Below are 27,999 nucleotides of genomic sequence, written 5' to 3'. Positions count from 1 at the left end.
ACAAGTTTCAACTTACCTTTGGATAGTTTGTTCCAAGTTCGTCAATCCCACAAAACTGGATAAGTTTCTCATAGATACTAAAAAAAAAAAAAAAAAAATGCAAAGTGTGATGAAAGGTATAACTAATGTTTCAATGTTACACAAATGTCTTAACAAATCCTAATATATCTCTATTAAAAAAAAAAAAAAAATCTCGCAACGCAACATGATCTTTGGAAGAGAGACAGACACTTTTACGTCCCGCGAGACAGACAAGTCGCGTCATACTTGCAACCTTTGGAAGCAAATCCTGTGGTACACATGCAGAGCAGGTTAGAGATAATAGAAGTAGGAAAATTCAAGTGTCTCAAAAAAAAAAATGATAGTAAAGATCACATTAGCGCAAACACACAGAAATTATTACTCGGTGAAATAACGGAACAGCGAAAAGAGATCGCAGAGTGTTTGAGGATAGGTGCTGTACAGGCTTTGAAACGTTTGAAGCGCCGTGCGAGATGCAGATCACACGGCACGGCAGCAGTTGATCGAGCAAAGAGGAGGTAAAAAAACAACTGATTTATTTCCCAATGTATCACCATTTAAGAGAGGGTTTTGGAGGAGCAGCCGCATCTCCTTGGGGTGTGTTCAGTCCCCCCTCTTCACAACGGCGTATAGCGCTGGGGGGGGAGGGGCTGTCGTGCGAAGTGAGTAGGAGGATTAATAAAAACAATCACTGATCTCCTTTTTCCATAAGAGTAAGACGAGTGATGGTAACCTTCTTCTGCTTCTTTCAGCTGCTCCCATTAGGGGTTTCCACAGCGGATCATCATCTTCCATATCTTCCTGTCCTCGTCATCTTGTTCTGTCACACCCATCATCTGTATGTCCCCTCCCACCACATCCATAAACCTTCTCTTAGGCCTTCCTCTTCCCTGGCAGCTCTATCCTTAGCACCCTTCTCCCAATATACCCCTCATTTCTCCTCTGCACATGTCCAAACCAACGCCATCTCGCCTCTCTGACTTTGTCTCCCAACCGTCCAACCTGAGCTGACCCTCTAATGTCTTCATTTCTAATCCTGTCCATCCTCGTCACACCTAATGCAAATATTACCATCTTTAATTCTGCCACCTCCGTCTCCAGCCCATATAACATAGCTATTCTCACCACCGTCCTGTAGACCTTCCCTATCACTCTTGCTGATACCCGTCTGTCATAAATCACTCCTGACACTCTTCTCCACCCATTCCACCCTGCCTGCACTCTCTTCTTCACCTCTCTTTCACACTCCCCATTACTCTGTAATATGGGGAGTGATGGCAAAACTCTTTGTAAAACACCATAAATACGACACGTGAAAGAAATTGAACATTTCATCAGACTGGATATTGTCAAACCAAATACGAAAGCCATTAAAATTTTCTAATAATATAAACTGAAGTTACACAAATTTGCTTATTTAGTGAGTCTCAGAAAATGTACATAACTCAGAAAAAAGCAAAAAAAATAAAATAAAATCACAACCACGTCCTCATTCTTTGTAAACAAATGAAACAGGACACATACCTAGGATTACGGAATTCCTTTTTCTTCTGAATGTGGCTGTTGGTGTCAAAGTCGCCATGTAACTTCCTATCATACAGCTTCTGTATCTTCTCCTACAAAGATATGTCACATGCAGATACATAACTGATTACGTAAAACTGACAACTGCTTCTCACACCATGCTGCTTTATTTTAGTAGGCCACCCTTTACATAATCACCGTCAAACATATTTAATGACTCCATTAGAACGAAAAAAGGGACAATTAGCTTTTACTAGGGAAACACCTAATCTTCATGTGAGACGTGCAGCGCCACCACCCAAGCTCAGGTTTCACTTTCAGGCTACAATGGACGGTTTCCCTAACAGCACTGGCTGTAAAGCCCTTAATTCTTATCTATAATTGTGGAGTGTGTTCTCTGCTAAGTAAAAGGGCTCATTGGGGACGACAGCTGAGTGTTTAATAGTAGCCGTTGAGACCAAAGCCTTCATTGATCAAAATAAGAGGATTAGTTAAAACTGGTTTCCTGACCTCCAGGACCACATCACATCACAAACCTAAGCACATGATGACTGATGTTATCCAAAGCCTTACTCTTTAATTCAGCGCTCACCGAACAGAGCAGCACATCATTTTGTTCTGCATTTGCAGCGAGCGACAGTGAGAGCTAAAATACTAGTTTCAGGTTCAAAGGGCACACAAAATGGAAATCCCTCCCCACAATAATTTGCAAGACTTCAAAAGACATGAGTCACAGCATGCAATTGGAAAAAATAAAAAGACCTGTTAATGTGAAACGGTAAACCGAAACATTTACTTAAATTTAATTTCTCACATGTGTGTTCAACTTTGGACCTGGAGGTCTTCCACTGGTATTTACGTACTAATGTTCAATAATCAGCCTTTAGGTTTAAATAAATAAAATCAAAGGACTGATTTGTGACAGTTAAAAGAATACGAAACAGACTGGACAATATTCTTCATGATCTTCAAAAGCTTGAGGACTTGTGTAACTAGAATAATGCACACCTCCAAAACAGCGTTCTGATAATAACAGGCTGACGTCCCAATAGCTCTCATCTGCTTTGCATTTTATAAAATGAATTACTTGCAAGCTTAATAACTTCCTCTTCAGTGCCTAGTATAATACACATTTTGGCCTATATGTCAACATAAGAAATTTGACAAACAAGAGGTGGCCATTTTTTTTTTCTCTTCTTTCTTTTATTGTAAAGCACTTTGGCCACAGCATTCCTATGTTGTCTTAAATGTGCTATATAAATAAATTGACATTGACATTCAGTCCATCAAGCACATTTGTTCAGCTAATAGCTAAGCTTGCTTTCTTTCTTAAAGGTTGTCAAGGCTTCTCCTTCAACTCCATGTCTCGGTAGTTTGTTCCAGAGCCCCACACCTCTCTGCATTTCAGTCTTCTTCCCTTTAATTTCCACTGACGTCCTCGAGTGCATGAGACACCCTTAAGATGAATGTCTCCCCTTTATCAATGTCTTTGAGGATTTTAAAATGTCTGGATTGGGTCCGCTCTGCTCGAGACTGAAGCGGTGTTAAGTGTTTGAGTCTGTCAGGTTCACGTGTTGTTATCGCTGTGCGGTGTACACTTTGGCAATTCATGTATCACTAACTGCCAAGTGCATATCAAGACCTGCTGTAAAAAGGAGCAAGGAATGAATGGCTAGTGGAGGAGTTACCTGCAAATGGTTGGAGCAGCGACCTGTAGGCTCAGGTGGTATTCGTATTTCGTCTGGAGACATATTCCGTACCCTTTCTGAAAACTGAGCTACAAGACAGAATTTCAAACAAAAAGGAGTTAAAACTTGGCAGCAGAAACATGCAAGATGGTTACAGAAAGGCACCTTAAGGACTGTGTAACAAGAGATGAAAGGTTTAGTTAATAATAAAAATGAATTTTATCATTTACATACATTTGCATAATGGCAGAAAGTGTTAGATCACAAAAATTATGTGAAATCCACACCTCTGTGTGTCTTTTCTAATGCCATAATTTCTAGGTAAGGGTTGAGGCCAGTCAGATCTGGACAAGGGCCAGTCCACCACATTAGAACAATTAACCTAACTGGCATAATTGTAGGATGTGGGAGAGAAACCAGAGAATAATCTGTGCAGGTACAGGGAGAACAGGACAGCTCAACACAAGCGGTGCCTGGGCCTCCACTCAAACCCAGGCCGCTGGATCTGCGAGGGAGCGGTGGTAACAGAACATTCGGAAATATGCAGACAGCAACTGGGCATGCAATCCTCTAACCACTGTGCCAACATGCTAGCTGATACGGCAACAGTTGTTTTAAATTTCAAATCAGGCACTCACAGACACAAAAGACAGACAAACATTTTAAGTGTCTTCATTATTCAGCTTTACATTTATCCACAATGATTCCATTTTTACTAAAGTGTCCTTAGTATATAACAATTTCTGTAGTGATAGGATAAAAAAAGAAAAAAAATATATATATAAGGCTTTCGCACAAAAAAACTGAACCGTCGGCTGAAGCTATTACACAGGCGGGTGCCGTCGCGATCGTGGAGCCTCGTTGTTGCGACGGGGTCAGCAGCCCCAACTGTGCATTAGTAAGGAAGCTGTGAGCCAGTGGGTACAGACGTGCGTGAAAGAGATACAGAAGATGTATTCTCTGCAACAGAGGACTGGAATAGTGGAGGCATACGTGTCTACTGGCTCTTTTAAGGAAACGCGGGACATTTTTGCACTGAAGTTTCCTGGCATAAACCAGGCTAAGAAACGTACGTTGACGTTGGATTGGGTCCGGTTTTTCCGTGCGCCACCCTGTGTGTGTATGTATGTATTTTATATATTATATACATACATACATATACATATATACACATACAGTGGAACCTCTGTTTACGAGTAACTTGGTTTACGAGTGTTTTGCAAGACGAGCAAAAATTTTGAATAAATTTTCACTTGATAAACGAGCGAGGTCTTGCAGTACGAGTAGTATGTATACACTTTGTCTGCTGAGTGTCATGTGATCACAGCTGAGCTGATGGTGGTTCTCTCTCTCTCTCTCGCTGCGGGATTGTGGGTAATCTTCTCCTATTCTCCATCTGAGTCGGCGTGCCTCACTCATATAGTCAACATCCGTACGAGCGTATACTGTTTACTACAGCATTAGCATTGTGACTGTGTGTGCGCGCTTGTGTGTGTGCTGTGACGTGCGAGTCTCAGTACTTTAGCAACACCAGCTTTATTCAGCTTGAAACAGCAACAGTGCGGTTATTTATACACAGACACAGCAGTCAGGCAGGGCCCTGCACATTTATATTGTTCCTTGTATCACCCATCGACGGCAGGCGCTTATAGCATGTCCGCGATCTTTTCGGATTCGCTTTTACGGCGAACTGCTACAGCGCTGGGAGACTGCGATTGCTTTGGGACGTTCTTCCACGTGTCGTCCCGTTGGGTGGAATCCCACAAGAGTTTAGAAACTCACTCACACCAGCCAAGATTCTTTTCAAAGGTAAAGTGAAGGTTGATTTGTTTTATGTATTTTTACTTTATATTTTGTATTAATCATTTTTATGAATAGTTTTATATATATATATATATATATATATATATATATACACACACTATATTATATTATATTATATACATACACACACACACAATAGCATACAAAAATAATCCTCTGAAGATGATCAGCATGGGTGGCACTGTGGTGCAGTTGTAGTGCTGCCGCCTCTCAAGTAGGAGACCAGGGCTCACACCCTGGCATGGACTTTGCATGTTCTCCCAGTGACTTCATGGGTTTCCTCCCACAGTTAGGTGAATTTTCATTTCTAAATTGGCCCGGTTGTAGATGGTATCTCGCTATGAAAAAACAAATTTAAACTGAAGTCATCAACAGCTACTGTATTTGCTCTGAAGAATCAGCCCAGTCAGCTTTCGAAGTGCAAATGTGCAAGAGCTCACATAACGTTGTTCTCCTGCCAAGGCCAATGCACATTTAAATCTTCAAACCCAACTCACAGTAATGAAGCAAGTCCCATAAAACAAGCTAGAACTGATTATGATGCAGTAAAAATTATGGAAAATAAGAAGCAACAATTTTCTAAGTTAGAAATTTTAAGGAATAAAATGGTTATCAGAAAAAAAAAAAATGATGAACACAATTCCCTTAAAGCAGGGGTGCCCAACTCCAGTCCTGCTGGGCCGCAGTGGCTGCAGGTTTTCATTCTAACCCTTTTTCTTAATTAGTGACCTGTTTTTGCTGCTAATTAACTTCTTTTGAATTCATTTTAATTGACTCTCTTGAAGACTCAGACCCCTCAATTGTTTCGTTTTCCTTAATTAGCAGCCAAAGAATAATAAGATACAAAATGAGCCAAAACAGGACCAGCAAACTGTGACCATCATACAATATCTGAAAATAAAGAAAGGTGAAGGTCTCAGGAATGCTGATCTGCTCTTAGAAAAGAGAAAATCCACAATTTCGGAAATGTCTGCTATTGCACAATTAGAGCAGCAACAAGCCATGGAATTAAAGAACGGGTTTAATTAAAGACAAGACTTGGCGCCTCATTAAGGAACTGGCTGGAGTGAAATTGGTTGGAGTTTGAGGCCCTGACTTAATTGCTCTTCTGTTGGCTCACTCACTTCACATTTCACTTTTGTTTGGGTGCCATTTAAGGAAAGAAATAAAGCAATTCAGAGGAACGATGAAGAAATTCAGGGAAACATTTCTCAAAAATCAAGTCAAGTAAAATTACTTCAAAAGAAGTTAATTAGCAGCAAAAACAGATCACTAATTAGGAAAAGGGTTAGAATGAAAACCTGCAGCCACTGCGGCCCTCCAGGACTGGAGTTGGGCACCCCTGCCTTAAAGCATCAACTACTGTGAGCAGAGCCTTGGAAAAATGGAATATGAGAGGGCGTTAAACTGGACTCATAAACCGGGGCTTCCACCATCTACTCTGCACTCTGTAGAAGGGCAGTTAACAGAAACAGAACTGTGCATCAGTTGCCACATGTTTGTCTGTGAATCACCTTCCTTACTCGTCTCAGGTAAGCTAATCCCACCCCAGTACGAGAGGGGGACACTGTCGCTAGCACTATCATCTCTTTCTGGTCCCACTGCCAGGAGATGCCGCCTAGACAGGGCTTATGGCAAGAGGACTCTAAATCCAAAGTGCTCACAAAAGGTGGCCTCTCAATCTGGACCAACACTCAAGACAATCGGAGCTCCGAACCAGACCTGAAGGTTCTAACACTCTAATTTGTGTTACGTTCGTGTGCCATCATGCGCCGTTTCGGTTTAAATGTTACTTTGATATTTTTGCCCGGCTGGTGCTCCAGCGTTTCTTGAGATGCCTCGGCCAACCACACAGCGTACAAATGCGGAATGGAGAGTTCTCATTCACCCAGAATTGAGTTAACAGGTGTTAGTGTTAATACATGGTGCACAATTTCAAAATAACATTTGAAAGATCTTCTACTGGGCTAACCACAAGGGGCTGTTATAATGCTACAGCTCATACTGAAGTGATTATGAACTCGGAGAAACAAAAATGAAACAGATGATGGGAGACTTCTGGAAGAAAAATAAAATTACTTGGGCAAAAGAGATGGCAGAGCCTCAAAACGGAGGAACAAAAAACTGAACACTGAGCAGCACATCAGGCCTTCTAACTATAAGTGCACGTGTGCAGGCGCAGTGTGGCCAGTAGCAGAGATACAGTAAATAACACACAATGAGAATCTCTCTCTATATCTGTCTATCTATATCCATAAAATCCAACGTCTGTCTGTCTACTTTTCACGAGAAAACTACTTAACTGATTTAGATCGGGTTTTTTTTTTTCTAGAATTTTCTTCAACATTCCGGTTGATTTTGAGACTTCTCTCATAGCACTAAGAATCACAGTTCGCTTGCAGGAGTGATATATTCGCGCTAATCCAAGATGGAGGCTGTGGGCCGAGGAGAGGGGGAAGCTCAACGTCAGGAGTAGAGAGCCGGGTGGGGCCTCCTCACCGTCCTGTTCCACTACTATATGGGTGGTGCCACGGGGGGTGGCTAGCATATAGATCTACTCTCTATATATAAAATCCTAAACCTAAAAAAAAGTGCAATGATTTTATGTAACATTTTTTGTCACGCTTTAAATCGGGCTTATTTTAAAACCTACATACAGGGGTTCCTCGGGTTACGACATTTCCATTCCTACAACAGTGATGTAACCCGAATTTTGGTGCAAGTCGAAACACACCCTAGCCTAAATCACTTACCTATCTTAACACATTTGCAAAATCGTAGTCTAGAACATAAAAACACAACTAAGCCACAGAAGAAGAAAAGGACATAAATATACTGTACTGTAGGAACAGAAAAAATGAATGCAAAAACAAAAAAAATCCTTACCTTTATTCCTTCTCACGTCTCAATTTGAGTAAGCGTTGTAAACTCGAAACATCGTATGTTGAGACGTTGTAACCCGAGGACCCCCTGTATATATGTTTGGTATCGTTCTTTTCAGAATTTATCGAACTTTAATGTGATGTTGTTAGATTTTCAGATTCTTATTCCGTTTTTAAATTACACACTAAAATATGAAAAAAGTCGTGGGACGACCTACTAGGCCGCAACTGGGCGTTGGGCGCCAGGGGGGCTTGTACCATATCTTTAAATACAATCGCTTTCTCTAACGGAGTGGCTCAGCTGCAGGATAGATGGGGGCCAAGCACCCGCCCCTGGGTTTGGCGAGCGAAGCAATTCGTGCTAACCTGAGACAGAGGCTGTGGGTGCCGAGGAGAGGGGGAAGCGGGACGTCAGGAATGGGGAGCCGGGTGGGACCCACCTCAATCACACACCAGCCTCTGTTTGAATCTCTCTACCTCTCACCACTTTGCTGGTTTGTTTATCATTTTTAAAATCTGTCGTCTTTCGCTACTACACCGGCAGAGCCGAGGGGGCACAGCTAGTACACTATAAAACGGTGTGGTCTTCACGGAGTGTCACTGGAATGCACTATCGTGCCTGCTGTTACTTTTACCAATCTATTGTTTGTTTCTTAAATAAAATTAGCTTGTTTTTTCTTTTCTAACATTATTACAGCACCAGTAACGTATCGTGCAGTGAATACACTTGACTTGAGCGTTCATAGTTTTCATCCACTTTCTTTCTCTGTACGTTTAGTATTCGTTTGCTCCTGAGCAGCTCTTCTTTTCTCCATCCTAGCGGCACGCTTCTTCTCTTCTGACGTCGGCATCTTTTCATGTTAAAACTGATTAAGTCAGTGTTTGTGTTGCAATTACGGAGTACGTTTTCCTTAATTTTTCACTTAACCTGGCACTTAAATCATTCTTGAGGCAGATTGAAGACTTAAGATATGAAGAGGAAGGGGAAGGGGAAGTGACCGCAAAGGTGGTAGGGATGAGAACTGCGTCCGTACGCATGTGCCGCCCTGCTGGTTGATTCTACAATAAAATAAAATAAAAAGAGGAATAACCTTGGAGGTCAATCATCCCCCCGAAAGCAGATAGTAGATGTCACATAGTATATGTGTACCAAATTTCATGTCAATTGCTCAAACGTTTTGCAAGCTACAGGTGATCTGAAGTCCTGGACAGACAGACAGCCACAGTAGCGTACAAGAAGATTTATACTGAAGCCAAACCATTACTACGGAGTTTTTATTTTAGACTGCCATAAACAAAGAGCTCTCCACCATTCATCTCCCTTCATCTCATTTTCCAGGTGTGGCTTTCGATTCTAAAGCAAGGTGAAAGTAAAAAAAACGAATGCTTATTTTTAACAATTCAAATACCTAGTAGTCTGTTACAGCAATCCTTTAAAATCACGTAGTTATTTGACGGAGGAGAGAGGAGCTCCAAACAGAAAACGAATGAAAACAATGATCGAGTAAAGAATGTGAAGGATTCCACACTGGCACCCGCTCTGTTTCAACAGCTGCTTTCAACTTCAAACAGAACATACTGGGAAGGTGAAGTCACAACATCAGAAAAGGACTTGAAGAACTTTTCAAGACGTACACAAAGGGAAAGCGGACAGCCCGATGCCTCCTTACTTTAACGATTATAAAACGGCACACTCACCAGCAGCCCGATCTTTACAGATGGTTCCTGACTGCTTGTGTACTTTTGTGAATTGCTTTTCGATGGTCTGGTCGATTGAAGGGGGGTACATAAAGTAAAACCTGACTGATTAGTACGTAATTGGACTGCACTCAGTCTCCCTTCCTGATGTGTGCTGTCGACATTGTGGGCGAGAACTGAAGAAGGGTGCCCTGGGTTTGACCATCATGGCAGTGAACTGGGAACCCACAGCTGCACAGATATTTACAACTTCAAATGTCGCCAGGCGTGCTCGGATTTTTCAAAACGTTGCACACTACTCCTGAAAACCTTTCAACTTTATACAATTAGTCAGTCAGTCATTCTCCAACCCACTATATCCTAACTACAGGGTCACGGGGGGTCTGCTGGAGCCAATCCCAGCCAACACAGGGAACAAACTCCGGGCAGGGTGTCATCCCACCGCAGGGCACACACACCCACACACTAGGGACAATATAGGATCGCCAATGCACCTAACCTGCATGTCTTTGGATCATGGGAGGAAATCCACGCAGACACGGGGAGAACATGCAGACTCCACGCAGGGAGGACCTGGGAAGCAAACCTGGGTCTCCTTATTGCGAGGCAGCAGCACTACCACTGTGCCACCGTGACACCCAATACAATTAGTGTTACCTTTAAAGGCACAATCGATGATCTTGAAACCCAGTGTCCTGTACATGCCTTATCAGTGAAACACAAGGCAGCGTAAAGATCTGAACGACCCATCGTATTTTTTTGGGCAAAATTTGATTTCTCTCCCCGTAGTTTGACTCGGTGACCAATCACTGTGCCACATTGTAATACAATAGTGGATGATTAAGAATCCTAAAACGGTGACAGACCTCTACACCAGTTTGACTTGCCATAGGCACTCCAGGCCTGTACTCAGTATTGTATATAAGGGCATGATTTACAAATGGCGCTGCCCAGCTCAACTGAACTAGACCGGTCTGCACATAGTGGCCTTGAAAATACACTGTTAATCACACTTCAATTACAAAATATCCCACCTTGAAAGTCTACTTGGGGGTTGGGGGTTTGGGACAAAAGGTCAGTCATTACGTCAGAGGGTCCCCGTCTCACGTCTGGAAGGCCACACGTTTCGTTCTTTTTCACTCAAAAGCCAATCCTTGCTTGACATTTAACTCTCTGGCTGGGCCACGTCAGATTATTCAAACAAACAGGTTTACCTTTTCTGAAGGCAACGTCCAACTATACTCGACCAAAGCAGCTTACAGTCAATGCCCACCCATAACTGGTATAAATGAAATGAAGAGAACTGATAAGCTGCTCTGTGGTGGGCTGGCGCCCTGCCCGGGGTTTGTTTCCTGCCTTGTGCCCTGTGTTGACTGGGACTGGCTCTAAGCAGGACACCCCCGTGACCCTGTAGTTAGGATATAGCGGGTTGGATAATGGATGGACGGATGATAAGCTGCTGGTTTTACGTTTGTCTTCCACTGTTAATTGAGAGCTGGACAAGAAAACAAAATTAAAAACAGCAAGTGTTCCAAGACTTTAAGAAGCCATTCAGAATATTGAAGCTTAAACAAAACTCCTCTAAAATGTTCTGTTACCTTAGTGGCAATAATCGGATTCAAAATAAACTGACTGGGACAAAAACTAGAACCAAGACATGAGAATCCCTCCCGATAAAAACATTTTTGTTTCAAAGAAAGAACTACAGTTGTGCCAATATTTTGATTAAGTGTTAATACTGCGAACACAAAAACCAAACACAATGAAACGGCACATAATGTTCACTTTACTGCAGCCCGACAGCTGCTTAAGTAAACCCTGCAATCGCCTTCAGTGTCGGATGGCGTCTCGCCAAGCGGCTCCTCCCGGTAGGTAAGCACTCCCGAACTCTGCTCAGTAAGCACAGCCTTCAGCCATGAAGACAAGCCGATGAGACCTGCCGTGCCCAATCTGATTGGACTCGCCTCCGCTTAGACTGTTCATCAGCTTGGCACCAAACACCACTCTAATTTCCTCCTGGGCACACATAACACTGCTATTATTCAGAAGTGCTCTGCACAGGCATGCTGGGTCTTCAAACTCACATTATCATTCACTTCCTGCCGTGTTTCCAAGCATAATAAACAAGATTTTTTTTTTTTTTTTTTAACTTGCACTTGGGCGTTATTTTTCTGTGTTTCTATGTTCTAAGTCGAACAGCTAGCGAGAGGTATTTCTCAATCCTCTGCAGATATCAAAATGAAGAGATGATCTGGGGGTGAAGTCTTAACAGGAATAAACGGTGCATAATGGGGGGGGGGGAGACGACAAACATCCCTTCAATGTATCATGCTTCACCGTACCCAGAAAAACTGCAGAAAAGAGGATTCTGAAAACTTTCACTTTGAATTCGCTTTATTCATGTCACTTACAATTAACATTGGTGTTAACATAAAAGGCAAGAAAACGATGAAAGCTCCCAAAAGTACAGAGCTTTAGGTTTTCATAAAGCAGTTAGCAGGTGAAGCCCATTATACGTACCACACCAGGAGACCTGCCACGTGCAAAAGTCACTGATGACACTGCTATCGTAGGCTGCATCAGGAGTGGGCAGGAGGAGGAGTATAGGAACCTAATCAAGGACTTTGTTAAATGGTGCGACTCAAACCACCTACACCTGAACACCAGCAAAACCAAGGAGCTGGTGGTGGATTTTAGGAGGACCAGGCCCCTCGTGGACCCCATAATCGTCAGAGGTGACTGTGTGCAGAGGGTGCAGACCTATAAATACCTGGGAGTGCAGCTGGATGATAAATTAGACTGGCAATACAACAGAGGACAGAGCCGACTAGACTTCCTTAGAAGGCTGGTGTCCTTCAACTTCTGCAATAAGATGCTGCAGATGTTCTATCAGGCGGTTGTGGCGAGCGCCCTCTTCTATGCGGTGGTGTGCTGGGGAGGCAGCATAAAGAAGAAAGACGCCTCACGCCTGGACAAACTGGTGAGGAAGGCAGGCTCTATTGTTTGGCATGGAGCTGGACAGTTTGACATCTGTGGCAGAGCGACGGGCGCTCAGCAGACTCCTGTCAATCATGGAGAATCCACTGCATCCACTGAACAGGATCATCAGACAGAGGAGCAGCTTCAGCGACAGACTGCTGTCACCGTCCTGCTCCACTGACAGACTGAGGAGATCGTTCCTCCCCCACACTATGTGACTCTTCAATTCCACCCGGGGGGGTAAACGTTAACATTATACAAAGTTATTGTCTGTCTGTATACCTGCATTGTTATCTCTCTCTAATTTAATATTGTCTTTATCAGTATGCTGCTGCTGGAGTATGTGAATTTCCCCTTGGGATTAATAAAGTATCTCTCTATAGTGCCTTTCATCCATCTATCTATCTACCACCTGACCCACACGTTTTCTTTTGATACCCAACCCAAGGGAAAGGCGAAGTGCCAGAGTCCGACTGGAAGTTTAACACCAGGAAACACCATTATTACAGACATCCGGCTTCAGATGTTACACCAATAAGCGGTTTTATTGGCTCATTTTAATATCCAAAAAGCCTTAATAAAAGACTAGCAAAGACATTTAACTCGATTGAGAATTTTGGGTTCTCATGGCTATCATTTCTTTTCTCCCCGCCAGATAATCTAAACAAGTGTAATGATCAAGCAAGTTTCCTGCCATTGTCAAGGTATGTTGCATTATAATTTTCCACTTTCGTGATTAAGGCTCCGCTGCTGCCGATTTAAAGAAATCCACAATAGAGACAGCAAACCGGCTGCAAGAAAGGCGTTTTCTCGTATGATGACCTGTGGTGCCTTATAGAACCCCACACCCTGTCATCACGAGGTGGAATTTGTAGGTTTCCTCCTGGCACCCCCAAGGGCATGACAGTTAGGTTAACTGGCATTGCAAACTGGCACAGTGCCAATTGTGAGTGAGTCCGACCATGGAGTGGTGGCCTAGTCGGGCCTGTTTCCTCCCCAAAACCCTGCCTTGAATTAAGTGTGTTTAATTACCCCCCCCCCCCCTTTTTTTTTTTTTTTTTTGGACAATGCCAATAGTTTTCTGTCCACACAGAGTTCATTTGGGTTTATGAAGGAAATGACATTTACTCGTCAAGCAAAATACCTGGGGGGGGGGGGTGGGTTAATAGGAACGAAAAAACACAGAATACTAGTAGGATGTCCCGAGTATTTATTTTCCTCTAAAATCAGGAATATGTAAATCAAATGCAGCATCAAAAGTGTTAGTAAAACTGAAATGAGGGAGGTGTTTGGGCATTTTAAAAACAAGCACCCACGGTACCCCTCCAAGAATACTCGTTTACTCCTTACCCCGAGGAGAACGTTCTGCTTCGGCCAGTGAGTTGGCATTCAAGCCAACCAGCACAGCGGGTTTGGCATTTAAAGTGGCAGTCTGAATAATACTGTTCAACAGGAACAATCCACTCGACCAAGTTATGTTTTATGTAGATAAAATGAAGAACAAGTCAATTGTGAAACGGAGCTGCTTGTACTTAAAGACAGGAAAATGACTTATTTGCATTTTTCTAAAGAATGAGATTTGTATTTTTCATTTTAAAATTCTTTGAACACCAAAGTTGTTCTCAGTTAAGACAAACAAACTAAACATTATGGTAGATTTCCATTCCTGGCCCATTTCCAGTTCTTGCATTTTTCAGATACGGGATCTAAGGGAGCAGAAGCTTAAATCCTTCATAAACTGGTCAGACCATCATAGGACATACACATACACCGACTGCGGCCCCTTAAAACTGCCATCCTGACCGCTTTTGTTTGGACTGAAATGGAAATCGAAGTCTTGAATGAAAGTGGAGGAAACACAGAAGGACATGGAAGCTCCACAAAGACAGCACTAAAGTAGGTAATCAAAGGCTGTAAGGAGTCCACGCTCCTCATCACTCTCACTTGAGTCTATACGTTTAATCTCTAGTACTGCATTTTTTGTCAAAAATCTACTTGGCATAAACCAGAAAAACTAGAGCTCTCTAGTTGTTTACATTTTATTTTCTAAATCTTATTATTGCATTGGGATTCTTACTTTTGCCTGTTCTCACCGTCACATTGTGAATTTCCCCTTGGGATTAATAAAGTATCTATCTACAAAAACAAAAGCAAATAAACCACGACAGTAAATCAATACAACATATAGTAAAGTACAAAAACCTGATGTTGAGCACATAACAGTCCCTTCATAAAGCTGGCATTTTAGCAGAAACATATTGCAGACCAACAATGTGCACATGCAACTTAAAAATCATAATTTGTCTACAGTACAACCTACTGGACTTGTTTTGCTCAAAACCAATAGGCTTCTACAACTTTAAAAGATTACCGTATATACTCATGTAGAAGTCGAAAAATCTGATAAAAATCAGACCCCGTTCAAAAATACGACACTTAAATTTTTTTTTTTTTTTTTCCACATCTTCTTGCTTCCTCCAATCTCACACCAGTTTCTCAGACACATTGAATTTTGTTACCAATTTTTTTCACCACTTTTCATTTAAAACCAGCCTCATATTTTCTTCTGATTGAACGCTCCATCGTAGATAACGGATGCTCTTATGATAAAGGTGAATGAGGGTGTGAGATACAAAAAAACACAAACCACTGCAAATCGCTTTGGAATAGTTTGGGTATCACCGTGTGGTCACGTTGGCACAATACATAGAAAAAAAAAGGGCCGTGTGCTCTGTGTTTCCTCTCTCAGGTGGGTGTTAGCATGTCATAATCTCTTGGACCAATAGCGGGAGTTTTCCGCATTCGACTTATACAACCGACATTATAAAAATACCAGAAATTATACAGTAAAATCAAGCCCAGACTTATCCGCGGGAGAACTTATCTGCGAGTATTTACGGTAAATCTAATTGAGTGCTTACTTTTGAGTTACTGTCTCCATAACCACTCACTCCTCCATCAATATGGACAGTGGTCCCATTGGGTTCTGGGTTACTTAAAACGTATAAATCCACTGAAAGCCTAAAAAAGTCAAAACTGAGATGCGACTCTGTATAGAAAAACTAATTGTGACAAACGCGTATCTATATATATAATTCACGAAGTCCAAGGCAAGACAGAGCCACGCCCAGTCCATTGCAAGCAAGACATAGCCATGCCTGCCAACTCACAGAGCCCCGCTCGCCAACTCTAACCCTCCTCCCGAGTCCACCCTCGCTCTCGAGGCACGCAGCACCTCACTAAACTCCGCCTCAGTCGCTTTCGTCTCTGCTACAGTCCACATGCATCTCTGAGCCACATTGACTTTTCATTGTTCTTTTCGGTTCCGGGTGCTTTTCTATATATAATCCACCAAGTCGCCCGACCATGGGATATGCACGCACGCAAGACAGAGCCCCTCCCACGTCATGGGGTACGCACGACAGAGCCCTGCCCGCCAACTCTAGCACTTATTGTCGCCAGTTGCATTAACAAGCAACCTTTGTGGCGTCACATGCATATACTTACACTGATGACAAATATGACAGCTCTTCCTCACGAACAAGATTTCGCAAGTCGGGAAAACGGAACACCTGCAACGTTACCTTCACGTTGTTTTCCTTTTATTTCTGATCCCGTTCAACAAGTATGTGGCGACATCGACTTCTCAACTGTGACTCCGGAACAACTCAGTACGCAAGCTATATTAAGCGTCACCAAAAACGACTCGCTACACCTTAATGAATAGGTACTGAAACTTATCCCTACCGACGAAGTAACTTTCACCAGCATTGACTCCATCGTCACAGACGATCCTGCACATCAACTTTCATTCCCCGAAGAATTTCTTAGCAGTCTTACTCCCACTGGCATGCCTCTGCATAAACTCAAAATTAAAATTGGTTCAGTCGTCATGCTTCTCAGAAACCTCCTGCCAGCAAGAAGTCTCTGTGATGGCACTAGACGGACTGTTCTCAGCGTTCACCACAATGTACTGGTGTGTTAAACAATCGCAGCTGCTACCTCACAAACTGTCCATATTCCCCGGATTTCCCTGACCCCATCAGATTCAAATTTGCCTTTTACTTTTACACGCAGACAATTTCCTGTTAGATTGGCCTTTGCAATGACAATTAATAAGGTACAGGGTCACACTTTCAAAAAGATATGCCTGTATCTGCCAAAACCAGTTTTCAGTCACAGACAATTGTATGTTGCTCTCTCCAGAGTTCCATCTTTTCATTCACTCACAGTCGTATCCTCAAACCCACCCCATTTGGGCAACTGTGTCATTCAGGATGTGTTCATCAATAAATAATTATGCGGCATATGCTACGCCATGGGTTGGCTAGTAGTATATATAAAAGAGGAACAAAACAGTATGTACAGTACAGAAATGTTTGACACTCCTGGTATTAAAGTGTATGTTGTCCAAATATTCATGGGAAGAACCAATTTAGGTTTAAAAGTCCTCTGCCGATCGCAGATTTTGATATTTCTGTGCTAGCTGACCAACCACAGGCTCTCTTATTGAGTTGATCATCAAGATGTTCCAGAATATTCAGAATGCAGCTGCCTGACCACATTACCCCTCAACTGGCTTTCTACCCTGCTTTGAATAATAAGAAAAACTCCGTCACTGACTTAATAAAACAGCACCTCCCAACACTCCAGAATAACCATCTATACCGTGATAGACAGCTGGTCTTCGGACGCCATTTTAAAACTGCCTTAAAGCAATCGCAGGCACGGGCTTTTCAGATTTGTGGCTCCCCGTTTCTGGAATTCTCTTTCTATATGCAAGTCTGTTTGTCATAACACCCATCCTGAACACCCATTTGTTTTAATTTTTTTCAATACTTCAAATTATTTTTTTCATTTGCAAACATCATCCGTAATTCTGTATACGCCATAATACAGTAATCCCTCCTCCATCGCGGGGGTTGCGTTCCAAAGCCACCCGCGAAATAAGAAAATCCGCGAAGTAGAAACCATATGTTTATATGGTTATTTTTATACTGTCATGCTTGGGTCATAGATTTGCGCAGAAACACAGGAGGTTGTAGAGAGACAGGAACGTTATTCAAACACTGCAAACAAACATTTGTCTCTTTTTCAAAAGTTTAAACTGTGCTCCATGACAAGACAGAGATGACAGTTCCGTCTCACAATTAAAAGAATGCAAACATATCTTCCTCATCAAAGGAGTGCGTGTCAGGAGCACAGAATGTCACATAGATAGAGAAAACAATCTCTAGCAAACAAATCAATAGGGCTGTTTGGCTTTTAAGTATGCGAAGCACCACGGCACAAAGCTGTTGAAGGCGGCAGCTCACACCCCCTCCGTCAGGAGCAGGAAGAGACAGAGAGAGAGAGAGTTTGCTTTTCAGTCAAAAATCAATACGTGCCCTTCGATTTTATTAGAAGAATGGCTTTTGGTACTTATGAAACATTTATCAGGTAAGCATGCAATGTGTCTGAATAAACTCCATTTATAAATTTCGTTTGAGGTTTTAAACTTTATGGTACTGATTAGTAATACATTTCATAATGCCTTTTTGCAGATTAAGTGAAGAAAAATGAATTTACAAGCAATCAGTACAGAGTTTGGTGAAAACGTAGTCCACTTACCAACCAGCTCATTTGTGTCCCTCCTCTCTCCATCGTAGAGCTCCTGAAAGAAAAATACAAGAAGTCAGGTGAGGGTTCATTTTACAATGTTTATGAAGCGTTTCTTCCTCTCACTTGTACAAATAATAATTACATTTACTGTATATAGCACTTTTCTCAGTACTCAAAGTGCTATCCACACAAATGAGACGTCTTTTGTTAGAATGTTGTGTGTCAAAATAAAATAAAAATCTGCAGTAAGCAGTTCTAAATGGCTATCAGTGGGTACAGCATTTATATTGGTATCTTAAAGATTTCCTTTTATAAGTAAAATAATTTGTTCCGTCAATCACATCGAGGGTCGATTAATCTATACGGAATTTGAAGCTGTTGTAGTGTGGACTTCAACGCACAGCAAAATACCGCGCAACATCCGATGAAAACAGTAAAGTGAGAATATTCTTCAGCGGTGCACTTTTCACAATTTCAATTAGTAAAAAAAAAAAAAAAAAGAAACATCCATTTATTCTGTCCTCCACGGTTCTGCCCGAGTAATAGTTAACAGGATACTTCAAAAATCAAAAAATAAAATGTAATAAGTTGTATTAAGAATTTATATTTATAGCTTTTGTATCCGAGGGCCTCTTGATATACAATATTTTTGGTTTGCTATCAGGGGCGAGAAGGTAGCTGTGATCTCTTTGCCAAAAATGTAAAAAGTTGGCAAGGTATCTCTGGCCAAGCGGAAGGCAGATACTCTCCAACGTCAAACGTTGGCACTGCTCTGACGGGAGAGCATCTTGTGCGTGGGGAGAAAAGCATGTGACCGTGATCTCTCTGCCAAAGAGCAGGTACACTCTAAAACACTCATATAATATATAATATAAAAAAAAAAAAATCTTGGGTCGAGACGTGATCATCTCGGAGAGACACTTTGACGTCACACGAGACTAGACATTACAACCCTAGGAAGCGAGACCCGTGAGATGGTGACTTTTGCACGTTATGCCCTACGTACAAACAATTTAAAACAAGTTCACAGACATCTAACCTCGCAGTTGTTGGAATGCTTTTGGCAGACACGCGTCATGTGCTCCCAGCTCTTAAAAATGTTATACGTTCTAGATGGCACGTCAACGACTAAGCAAAGAAGAGCAGCGTGTCGAAAAGAGACACAAAAGCGCTGGAGAGAAAAGAAGGGAAAAAAGGATGCACAAGAGAACAATAATAATCTATGTACAAATTCAGAAAATAAGGATAGTAACAATCAGCCCGGACGTCCCACGAGACAAAGCAGTGAGACAAAAGGACAGCTGCTGTACAGGCTTTGAAATGATCGACGCGCAGAGCGACAAGCAGAACATGCAGCACGGCAGGAGGAGCAGTAAGTAAGCAGGTGATCTGTCCGCATCTCCCTAGCAAGCGTTCAGCCACCCCCTTGACAATGCGAGCGGCAGAGATGCGAAGTGGCTGGCGCATGGCGTGCCCCAAGGTGGGCTTATATTATATTATATTAATACTAGCAAAATACCCGCGCTTCGCAGCGGAGAAGTAATGTGTTAAAGAGGTTATGAAAAAAAAAGGAAACATTTTAAAAATAACGTAACATGATTGTCAATGTAATTGTGTTGTCATTGTTATGAGTGTTGCTGTCTTTTATATATATATAATATGCACACACACACACACACAAACATATATATACATAAACATATATATATACATATCTACATATACACATATCTACATATACATACGTATATACACATCCACATAAACATATATATACATATACAAATTTACATATCTACATATATATGACATAGATATATACATACATACATTCACATATACTGTATATATACATATCTACTTATTGGCTCCTGTATTTAGGATATGGCAGGTTGGATAATGGATGGATGGACATTTGTATGCATAGCCCTATTTGCCCATTTTCGTTTTTTTTCTTTCTTCAGTAATATTTCAGCAAACCCGGAGCTTGTCAGTTCAAATCCTGGTACTGACACCACTGTGTGACCCTGAGGAAGTCACTTCACCTGCCTGTGCTGCAAAAAACAAAAGTAATGTAACAAATTGTACTTCAGATGTTGTAAGTTGGTGGAATAAAGGCATAAGTCAAATAGATAAATATGTATTATACACATAGGAACTATTCATTTATTTTCAGTTAAGTCATCTGCAGCAAACTTTTATAAATGAGGGTTTCTCCTTTTTAGATAGTGCAAACTGTTTCTTCTTCATTGACGTTTTCTCTTGGAGAGCTTTTTTTATTTCATTGAAAATGAAAGCAGCAGCTGCCAAAATATGTAGCTTTCTTATTAATTTTTCAACATTGTGTAAAATAAATGTATAAAGTAACATAAAAGGTTTAAATACTGGTTATTGTTTTACACTAAAATATTACTACACAGATACAAAAAAAGTTAAATGGATATGTTCTTTTTCTTTAAGGAGATTAAATATTACTCAAGAAAGAAAAAAAAAATTAAACAGCCAAATGGGGCTATGCATATGAACTTAAAAGGTTTAAATAAAACAGAAATATATATTTTATTTTTACTTGGTTAACTTGTGGAGGGTGTATCCTGTAGCAAAGCCCTAACTGTTTTCGTGAAAGCCCGTTTCAGTCAATAAGTCTTATGTGTGTGTTTATGTATGTGTGTATATATATGTAGATATGTGTATATGTAGATATGTATATATATGTATATAAATGTTTATGTGTGTGTGTATATTATATATATATATATATATATATATATATATATATATATATATATATATATATATATATATATATATATATATATAAGACAGCAACACTTATAACAATGACAACACAATTACATTGACAATCATGTTACGTTATTTTTAAAATGTTTCCTTTTTTTTTCATAACCTCTTTAACACACTACTTCTCTGCTGCGAAGCGCGGGTATTTTCCTAGTATATTATATATATATATATATATATATATATATATATATATATATATATATATATATATATATATATATATATATATATATATATATATATATATATATATATATATATATATATATATATATATATATACATACATACATACACACATACATGCAGTTTCAATAACATAGAAATCAATATAAATATTAACATCATTATCATATGAGAATATGAAGTAATATATAAGAAGCACATTTCATATAAATATAAATTATTAAACAGTAAAATCTTCTTCTGTAATTTGCTACCGTGGCAATTTGTGTGTCTGTCCAGGATTTTAAATCACCTGTAGCTCGCAAACCGTTTCACCTATTGACTTGAAATCTGGTACACATATAGTACGTCACGTCTACTATCCGCTTTATGGGTGATGATTGTATTACTCTTTTTATGTTTATTTTATTTTATTGTAGAATCAACTCCTATCTGCGCACACCAGGGCGGCCGTGGGCGGATGCGTATGGTGTATTCACTCCATGTTATCGTGCATTGCGCTGTCACTGGTATTTTGATAAAAGAATTTGAACAACATATAAGAAGCATATAAATTATTAAACAGTAAAACATTAACATTTAAGAAGTAAAGTTAGATTAAGTACTACTGCAGTGCCCTCGGGTATACCTCATTTTTTGTTTGTCCATTACATGCTTAAATGTATACATTTTTTGGTGTACCTACCCGAGAACACGCAACATATAACCGAGCGTGGGAGAAGCATGGATTTTAAACACGCGTTGAGTTCATCTGCTGGTCTCCCTCGTGGAATAACTAGTAATGTTTGAATAAAATCTACAGCGAGTAAAACGACATTACCTCCTATTTTTTTTTTTACGATCTCTGAGATGTTGTTTTTTTCGGTTCAAGGCTTCATAAGCTCTTTTATGTTGTATGGTGTACTTATCCCAAACCATCATCTTTGAATGTTGCAAGACTTTCGCCTTGTATGTAGATCGGGGTAATTACATTCATTGCATTCCTAGTCTGAATCACAATCTGATTGTATGGGTGGTTACCTGGCACTGTAGGGTTGCCACCCGTCCTTTAAAATACGGAATTGTGCCGCATTTGAGAATGAAATTGTGCGTCCCGTTTTGAATCAATACTGGACGGGATTTCTCCCGTATTTTTTTTATCATTTTTTTTAAAGCAGCGTCTCATGCAAATCATCACACACGCATTTTATGAAGATGCCTCCTTTCCTACTTTTGATTGGGTAATACTTGATGTCATCGTTAGTTTGATTGGTCTTTTTAACTGTCCAGTGAGGAGGGCGTGTCTTTTAAGTAGAGTCTGGAAAGTGTTGGCACCGAGATGTGGCGTCAGCGCCAGAGTTGAAGCCCCTAATGTTGCGGTCAGCAAGTCAGCTAACACCCGCCATGTGCCGTCTTTCAGTTGCGAGAAGTAGATCATAGAATGGTTGAAACTGTTGCCCCTAACGTTGCGCCACGGCGTGTGGTTCGTTTATACCTCGTGTGTTCTCATTAAACTTTTATGTCACGAATATGTTATTGCAATCCGCAGCGGGAGCGTTTCTATAAACTTAATTTAAACTTACGTTTTACACCGTGCTTTGTTTCCCTTATGAACATGCTTGTATGCTTAACTTGCTCCGTTCTCAATTTTTTAATTAATTTTTTGCTCTTCGCTGTTTGCGGCTGTTCCTCCATTTCCCCCTACTTCGTTCTTTTATCTCGCGAATATGTTATTGCAATCGTTAACGGGAGTGTTTCAATAAACTGATTGAAAATAGTTTTGCATTTACCTTTTTAGTAAAAGGCGAGCTTTTAAGCCTGAGAAATCACCCCGTAAATGCACACGTTTAATTGCACATGTGTTAATATGTATGGTTACACAGTATTAAAAGACAGTGAACAACGTCAGTTACCTTTGTTCCCGCGTTTGATAAAAGGTGAGCTTTTAAGCCTGAGAAATCACCCCGTAAATGCACACGTTTAATTGCACATGTGTTAATATGTATGCTTACACAGTATTAAAAGACAGTCAAAAATTAACGTCATTTACCTTCGTTCCCGCGTGTGACTCGTGCTGTAAATGTCTTCCTTGTTTTTAGTTCACGTGATTACGTAGGAGGCGTGATGACGCGATACGTGACTCCGCCTCCTCCATTACAGTGTATGGACAAAAAATATGTTCCAGTTATGACCATTACGCTTTGAATTTCGAAATGAAACCTGCCTAACTTTTGTAAGTAAGCTGTAAGGAATGAGCCTGCCAAATTTCAGCCTTCCACCTACACGGGAAGTTGGAGAATTAGTGATGAGTGAGTCAGTGAGTCAGTCAGTCAGTCAGTGAGGGCTTTGCCTTTTATTATTATAGATATATATGTGTATGAATGACTGACTATAGTATGAGAGTGGAGGCCCGGCCCTACTCAACAGTGAAAACCAGAGAAGCAAAGTCCAATAGATTGTTAATGGTTCCACTAAAATGGACCCAAAATGAACCCCAGATACTGGATGTTAAATGGGACTTGACCAGTCCTTCCCTACATGTGGTTTGTCAGCATAAAGGCAGCTCAACTTTACAATATGTCTCATGAGAAGGGCGGAGGAAATACAGGATCCTGAGTCAAGGATCGGTGAAGGAAGAGTGATCCTCTCATTCTTGGTAATCCTGTTCAAAATAATAATAATAATAATAATAATAATAATACATTTTATTCATATAGTGCCTTTCCCATGCTCAAGGCACTTACACAATATAATAAATAATGGCAGCGTATACGGTATATAGCATTGTACAAACCAGATAAATAAAGATTAAGACTGAAAAAAAATGGGCATAAGGGAGCAATCTCATAAATCTAGCAAGGGTCAGCTATTCCTATATTGAGATTTTCATGAAGAGAGTATCAAGATGGCATGAAGATGCACAGTAGTGGAGTCCAAGGACTGCACCTCACTTATTAGAAGATGATGCTGCCTTCTGAGCTTCTTCTGCATATCTCTAGAGTGCAATGAGGTAGCTGCTCTCCATTATCCATTTACAGTGCATCCGGAAAGTATTCACAGCACATCACTTTTTCCACATTTTGTTATGTTACAGCCTTATTCCAAAATGGATTCAATTCATTTTTTTCCTCAGAATTCTACACACAACACCCCATAATGACAACGGGAAAAAAGTTTGAAGTTTTTTGCAAATTTATTAAAAAAAAACAAAAAAAAAACTGAGAAATCCCATGCAAACAACAGGAGTCAGGAGGAGGAGTTTAGACATTTACGAGAAAGCCTAATGACCTCTTCCATGGAAGTTCCGCCAGGTACATCCCACTGAGAGGTGATAAAAGAGCAGTCCAAGGTCACTGTGGGAGGACTGCATTTCAAAGATTGCCTCAGGCTCCCTTGGAATGCCCCAGGAGTCACTGGGCACTTTTTGTTTAGAATAGAAGATAACCTCCACAAACAGAAGCACACGGGAAGTGACTGAACACAAAACTACACAAATTAATGCAAACTCTTATCTTCTCTAAATAAGCTGGGCTTAGCCATGTGGGCGGCACAAACACAATCAGTTGAATCAGTCAGACTCTTTTAAATTTACTGTAGATATTAAAATGCAATTCAGACAGACAGTGAAACTGAATCACTTTAATGCAACCATTAAAAGATACAAAAAAAAAAAAAAAGACCTTTCAGTGTTATAAAGTACCGTATGTTCTCCCAGACACCAGTCGGATTCAAGGGGATGTGCATTAAGGACTGGTGGCCATATCCTGAAATAAACTGGTTCAGAAAATGAATGAACGCATTTAAGGGGCAAATGAAGAAGAAGGTCAAATAAAAGTGTTGTAAGAGTCTGCAACAAACTTCCAGCACCATTATAACTCATTATTATTATCACCATTACTCCAAGTAAAGACTAATGCTGGATACGAAATAAGCTAACAAAATGAGCAATACCTAGATATCTCACATTACTGCTTTTTAAGGTCTTGGATTATGAACCGCTTATTTCTTACACATATTTGTCAATGGGAACAAACAGATTGTATTGATTTATAATTTGTGCCTTAGATGGCAAACAAAGCAGAGTGGCACACATAAGTAAGCAGCACACATAACCACAGACGACCTAAACTACTGAATTCATTCTTCCAAGTGCCCGTTTAATCGTAAATAATTTCATAGATTTACAACAAAATACAAAATCACCGAAAAGGATAGTGCAGAACAGGCTGTAGCAACTGTAGGCAAATGACTCAACGCACATCTCTATCTCTCTATACATATATACATACAATAGTGGGCACTGCCCTCTGCTCACTTCACTCACCCACCGCGATATACAATTTAAAGAGACTTACAGTGGAACCTCGGTTTGCGAGCATAATTCGTTCCGGAAACGTGCTCGTAGTCCAAAGCACTCGTATATCAAAGTGAATTTCCCCATAAGAAATAATGGAAACTCAGATGATTCGTTCCACAACCCAAAACTATTCATATAAAAATGATTAATACAAAATAGAAAGTAAAAATACATAAAACAAATGAACCTGCACTTTACCTTTGAAAAGAATCATGGCTAGTGTGAGTGAGTTTCTAAACTCTTGTGGGATTGCACCCAACGGGACGACACGCGGAAGAGCGTCCCAAAGCAATCGCAGTCTCCCAGCACTGTAGCAGTTCGCTGTAAAAGCGAATCCGAAAAGATCGCGGACATGCTATAAGCGCCTGCCGTCGATGGGTGATACAAGGAACAATATAAATGCGCAGGGCCCTGCTTGCGTCTGTGTATATGAGAGCGGCAGATCCCGCTACAATAAATAACCGCGCTGTTGCTGTTTCAAGCTGAATAAAGCTGGTGTTGCTAAAGTACGGAGACTCAGCTTCGTGTTTTAGGGTGCAAGACAGGGACTCACACGCGAGCGCGCACACACACACACACACACAGTCACAATGCTAATGCTGCAGTAAACAGTATACTCTCGTATGGACAATATGAGAGGCACGCCGACTCAAATGGAGAATAGGAGATGATTACCCACAATCCCGCGGCGAGAGAGAGAGAGAGAGAAAACCATCAGCTCAGTTGTGATCACATGACGCTCAGCAGACAAAGCGTATACATACTACTCGCAATGCAAGACCTCGCTCGTTTATCAAGTCAAAATTACAAATTTTTGCTCATCTTGCAAAACACTCGTAAACTAAGTTACTTGCAAACCGAGGTTCCACTGTATTTTCATTTCATTCATTTTTTTATTTCTTTATATTTGCCAGTAATAAAGCTGTAGTGAATGAGTTATTCCCCCTCCCTGTGTCTCTCTCTATTATATCTACAGTGCATCCAGAAAGTATTCACAGCGCTTCATCACTTTTTCCACATTTTGTTATGTTACAGCCTTATTCCAAAATGGATTAAATTCATTTTTTTCCTCAGAATTCTATACACAACACCCCATAATGACAATGTGAAAAAAGTTTAAGATTTTTGCAAATTTATTAAAAATAAAAAAAATCGAGAAAGCACATGTACATAAGTATTCACAGCCTTTGCCATGAAGCTCGAAATTGAACTCCAGTGTATCCTGTTTCCCCTGATCATCCTTGAGATGTTTCTGCAGCTTCATTGGAGTCCACCTGTGGTAAATTCAGTTGACTGGACATGATTTGGAAAGGCACACACCTGTTTATAGAAGGTCCCACAGTTGACAGTTCATGTCTGAGCACAAACCAAGCATGAAGTCAAAGGAATTGTCTGTAGACCTCTAAGACAGGATTGTCTCGAGGCACAAATCTGGGGAATATTCTGCTGCTTTGAAGGTCCCAATGAGCACAGTGGCCTCCATCATCCGTAAGTGGAAGAAGTTCGAAACCACCAGGACTCTTCCTAGAGCTGGCCGGCCATCTAAACTGAGCGATCGGGGGAGAAGGGCCTTAATCGGGTAGGTGACCAAGAACCCGATGGTCACTCTGTCAGAGTTCCAGAGGTCCTCTGTGGAGAGAGGAGAACCTTCCAGAAGGACAACCATTTCTGCAGCAATCCACCAATCAGGCCTGTATGGTAGAGTGGCCAGACGGAAGCCACTCCTTAGTGAAAGGCACATGGCAGCCCGCCTGGAGTTTGCTAAAAGGCACCTGAAGGACTCTCGGACCACGAGAAAGAAAATTCTCTGGTCTGATGAGACAAAGATTGAACTCTTTGGTGTAAATGCCAGGCGTCACGTTTGGAGGAAACCTGGCACCGCTCATCACCAGGCTAATACCATCCCTACAGTGAAGCGTGGTGGTGGCAGCATCATGCTGTGGGGATGTTTTTCAGCAGCAGGAACTGGGAGATTGGTCAGGATAAAGGGAAAGATGACTGCAGCAATGTACAGAGACATCCTGGATGAAAACCTGCTCCAGAGCGCTCTTGACCTCAGACTGGGGCGACGGTTCATCTTTCAGCAGGACAACGACCCTAAACACACAGCCAAGATATCAAAGGAGTGGCTTCAGGACAACTCTGTGAATGTCCTTGAGTGGCCCAGCCAGAGCCCAGACTTAAATCTGATTGAACATCTCTGGAGAGATCTTAAAATGGCTGTGCACCGACGCTTCCCATCCAACCTGATGGAGCTTGAGAGGTGCTGCAAAGAGGAATGGGCGAAACTGGCCAAGGATAGGTGTGCCAAGCTTGTGGCATCATATTCAAAAAGACTTGAGGCTGTAATTGCTGCCAAAGGGGCATCAACAAAGTATTAAGCAAAGGCTGTGAATACTTATGGACATGGGATTTCTCAGTTTTTTTATTTTTAATAAATTTGCAAAAACCTCAA

General features: G+C 41.0%; 1 protein-coding gene across 1 annotated transcript in view; it reads right to left on the bottom strand.

Moving 5' to 3' along the window:
• sap30bp (SAP30 binding protein) overlaps nt 1–27,999 on the bottom strand; it is a 67,812-nt gene that overhangs the window by 15,276 nt on the left and 24,537 nt on the right. The window contains exons 4-7 of the mRNA XM_028819771.2: nt 18,227–18,269; nt 3,234–3,322; nt 1,546–1,637; nt 17–77 (exon numbers count right to left, since the gene is read on the bottom strand). Of these exons, the coding sequence (XP_028675604.1) occupies nt 17–77; nt 1,546–1,637; nt 3,234–3,322; nt 18,227–18,269 (285 nt within the window). The remainder of the gene's footprint in view (nt 1–16; nt 78–1,545; nt 1,638–3,233; nt 3,323–18,226; nt 18,270–27,999) is intronic.

Source organism: Erpetoichthys calabaricus, chromosome 14, assembly GCF_900747795.2.
Source record: "Erpetoichthys calabaricus chromosome 14, fErpCal1.3, whole genome shotgun sequence".
Taxonomy (NCBI): domain Eukaryota; kingdom Metazoa; phylum Chordata; class Cladistia; order Polypteriformes; family Polypteridae; genus Erpetoichthys; species Erpetoichthys calabaricus.
Note: the sequence above shows the minus strand (reverse complement) of the source record. Positions and strands in the feature narration are given on the sequence as shown.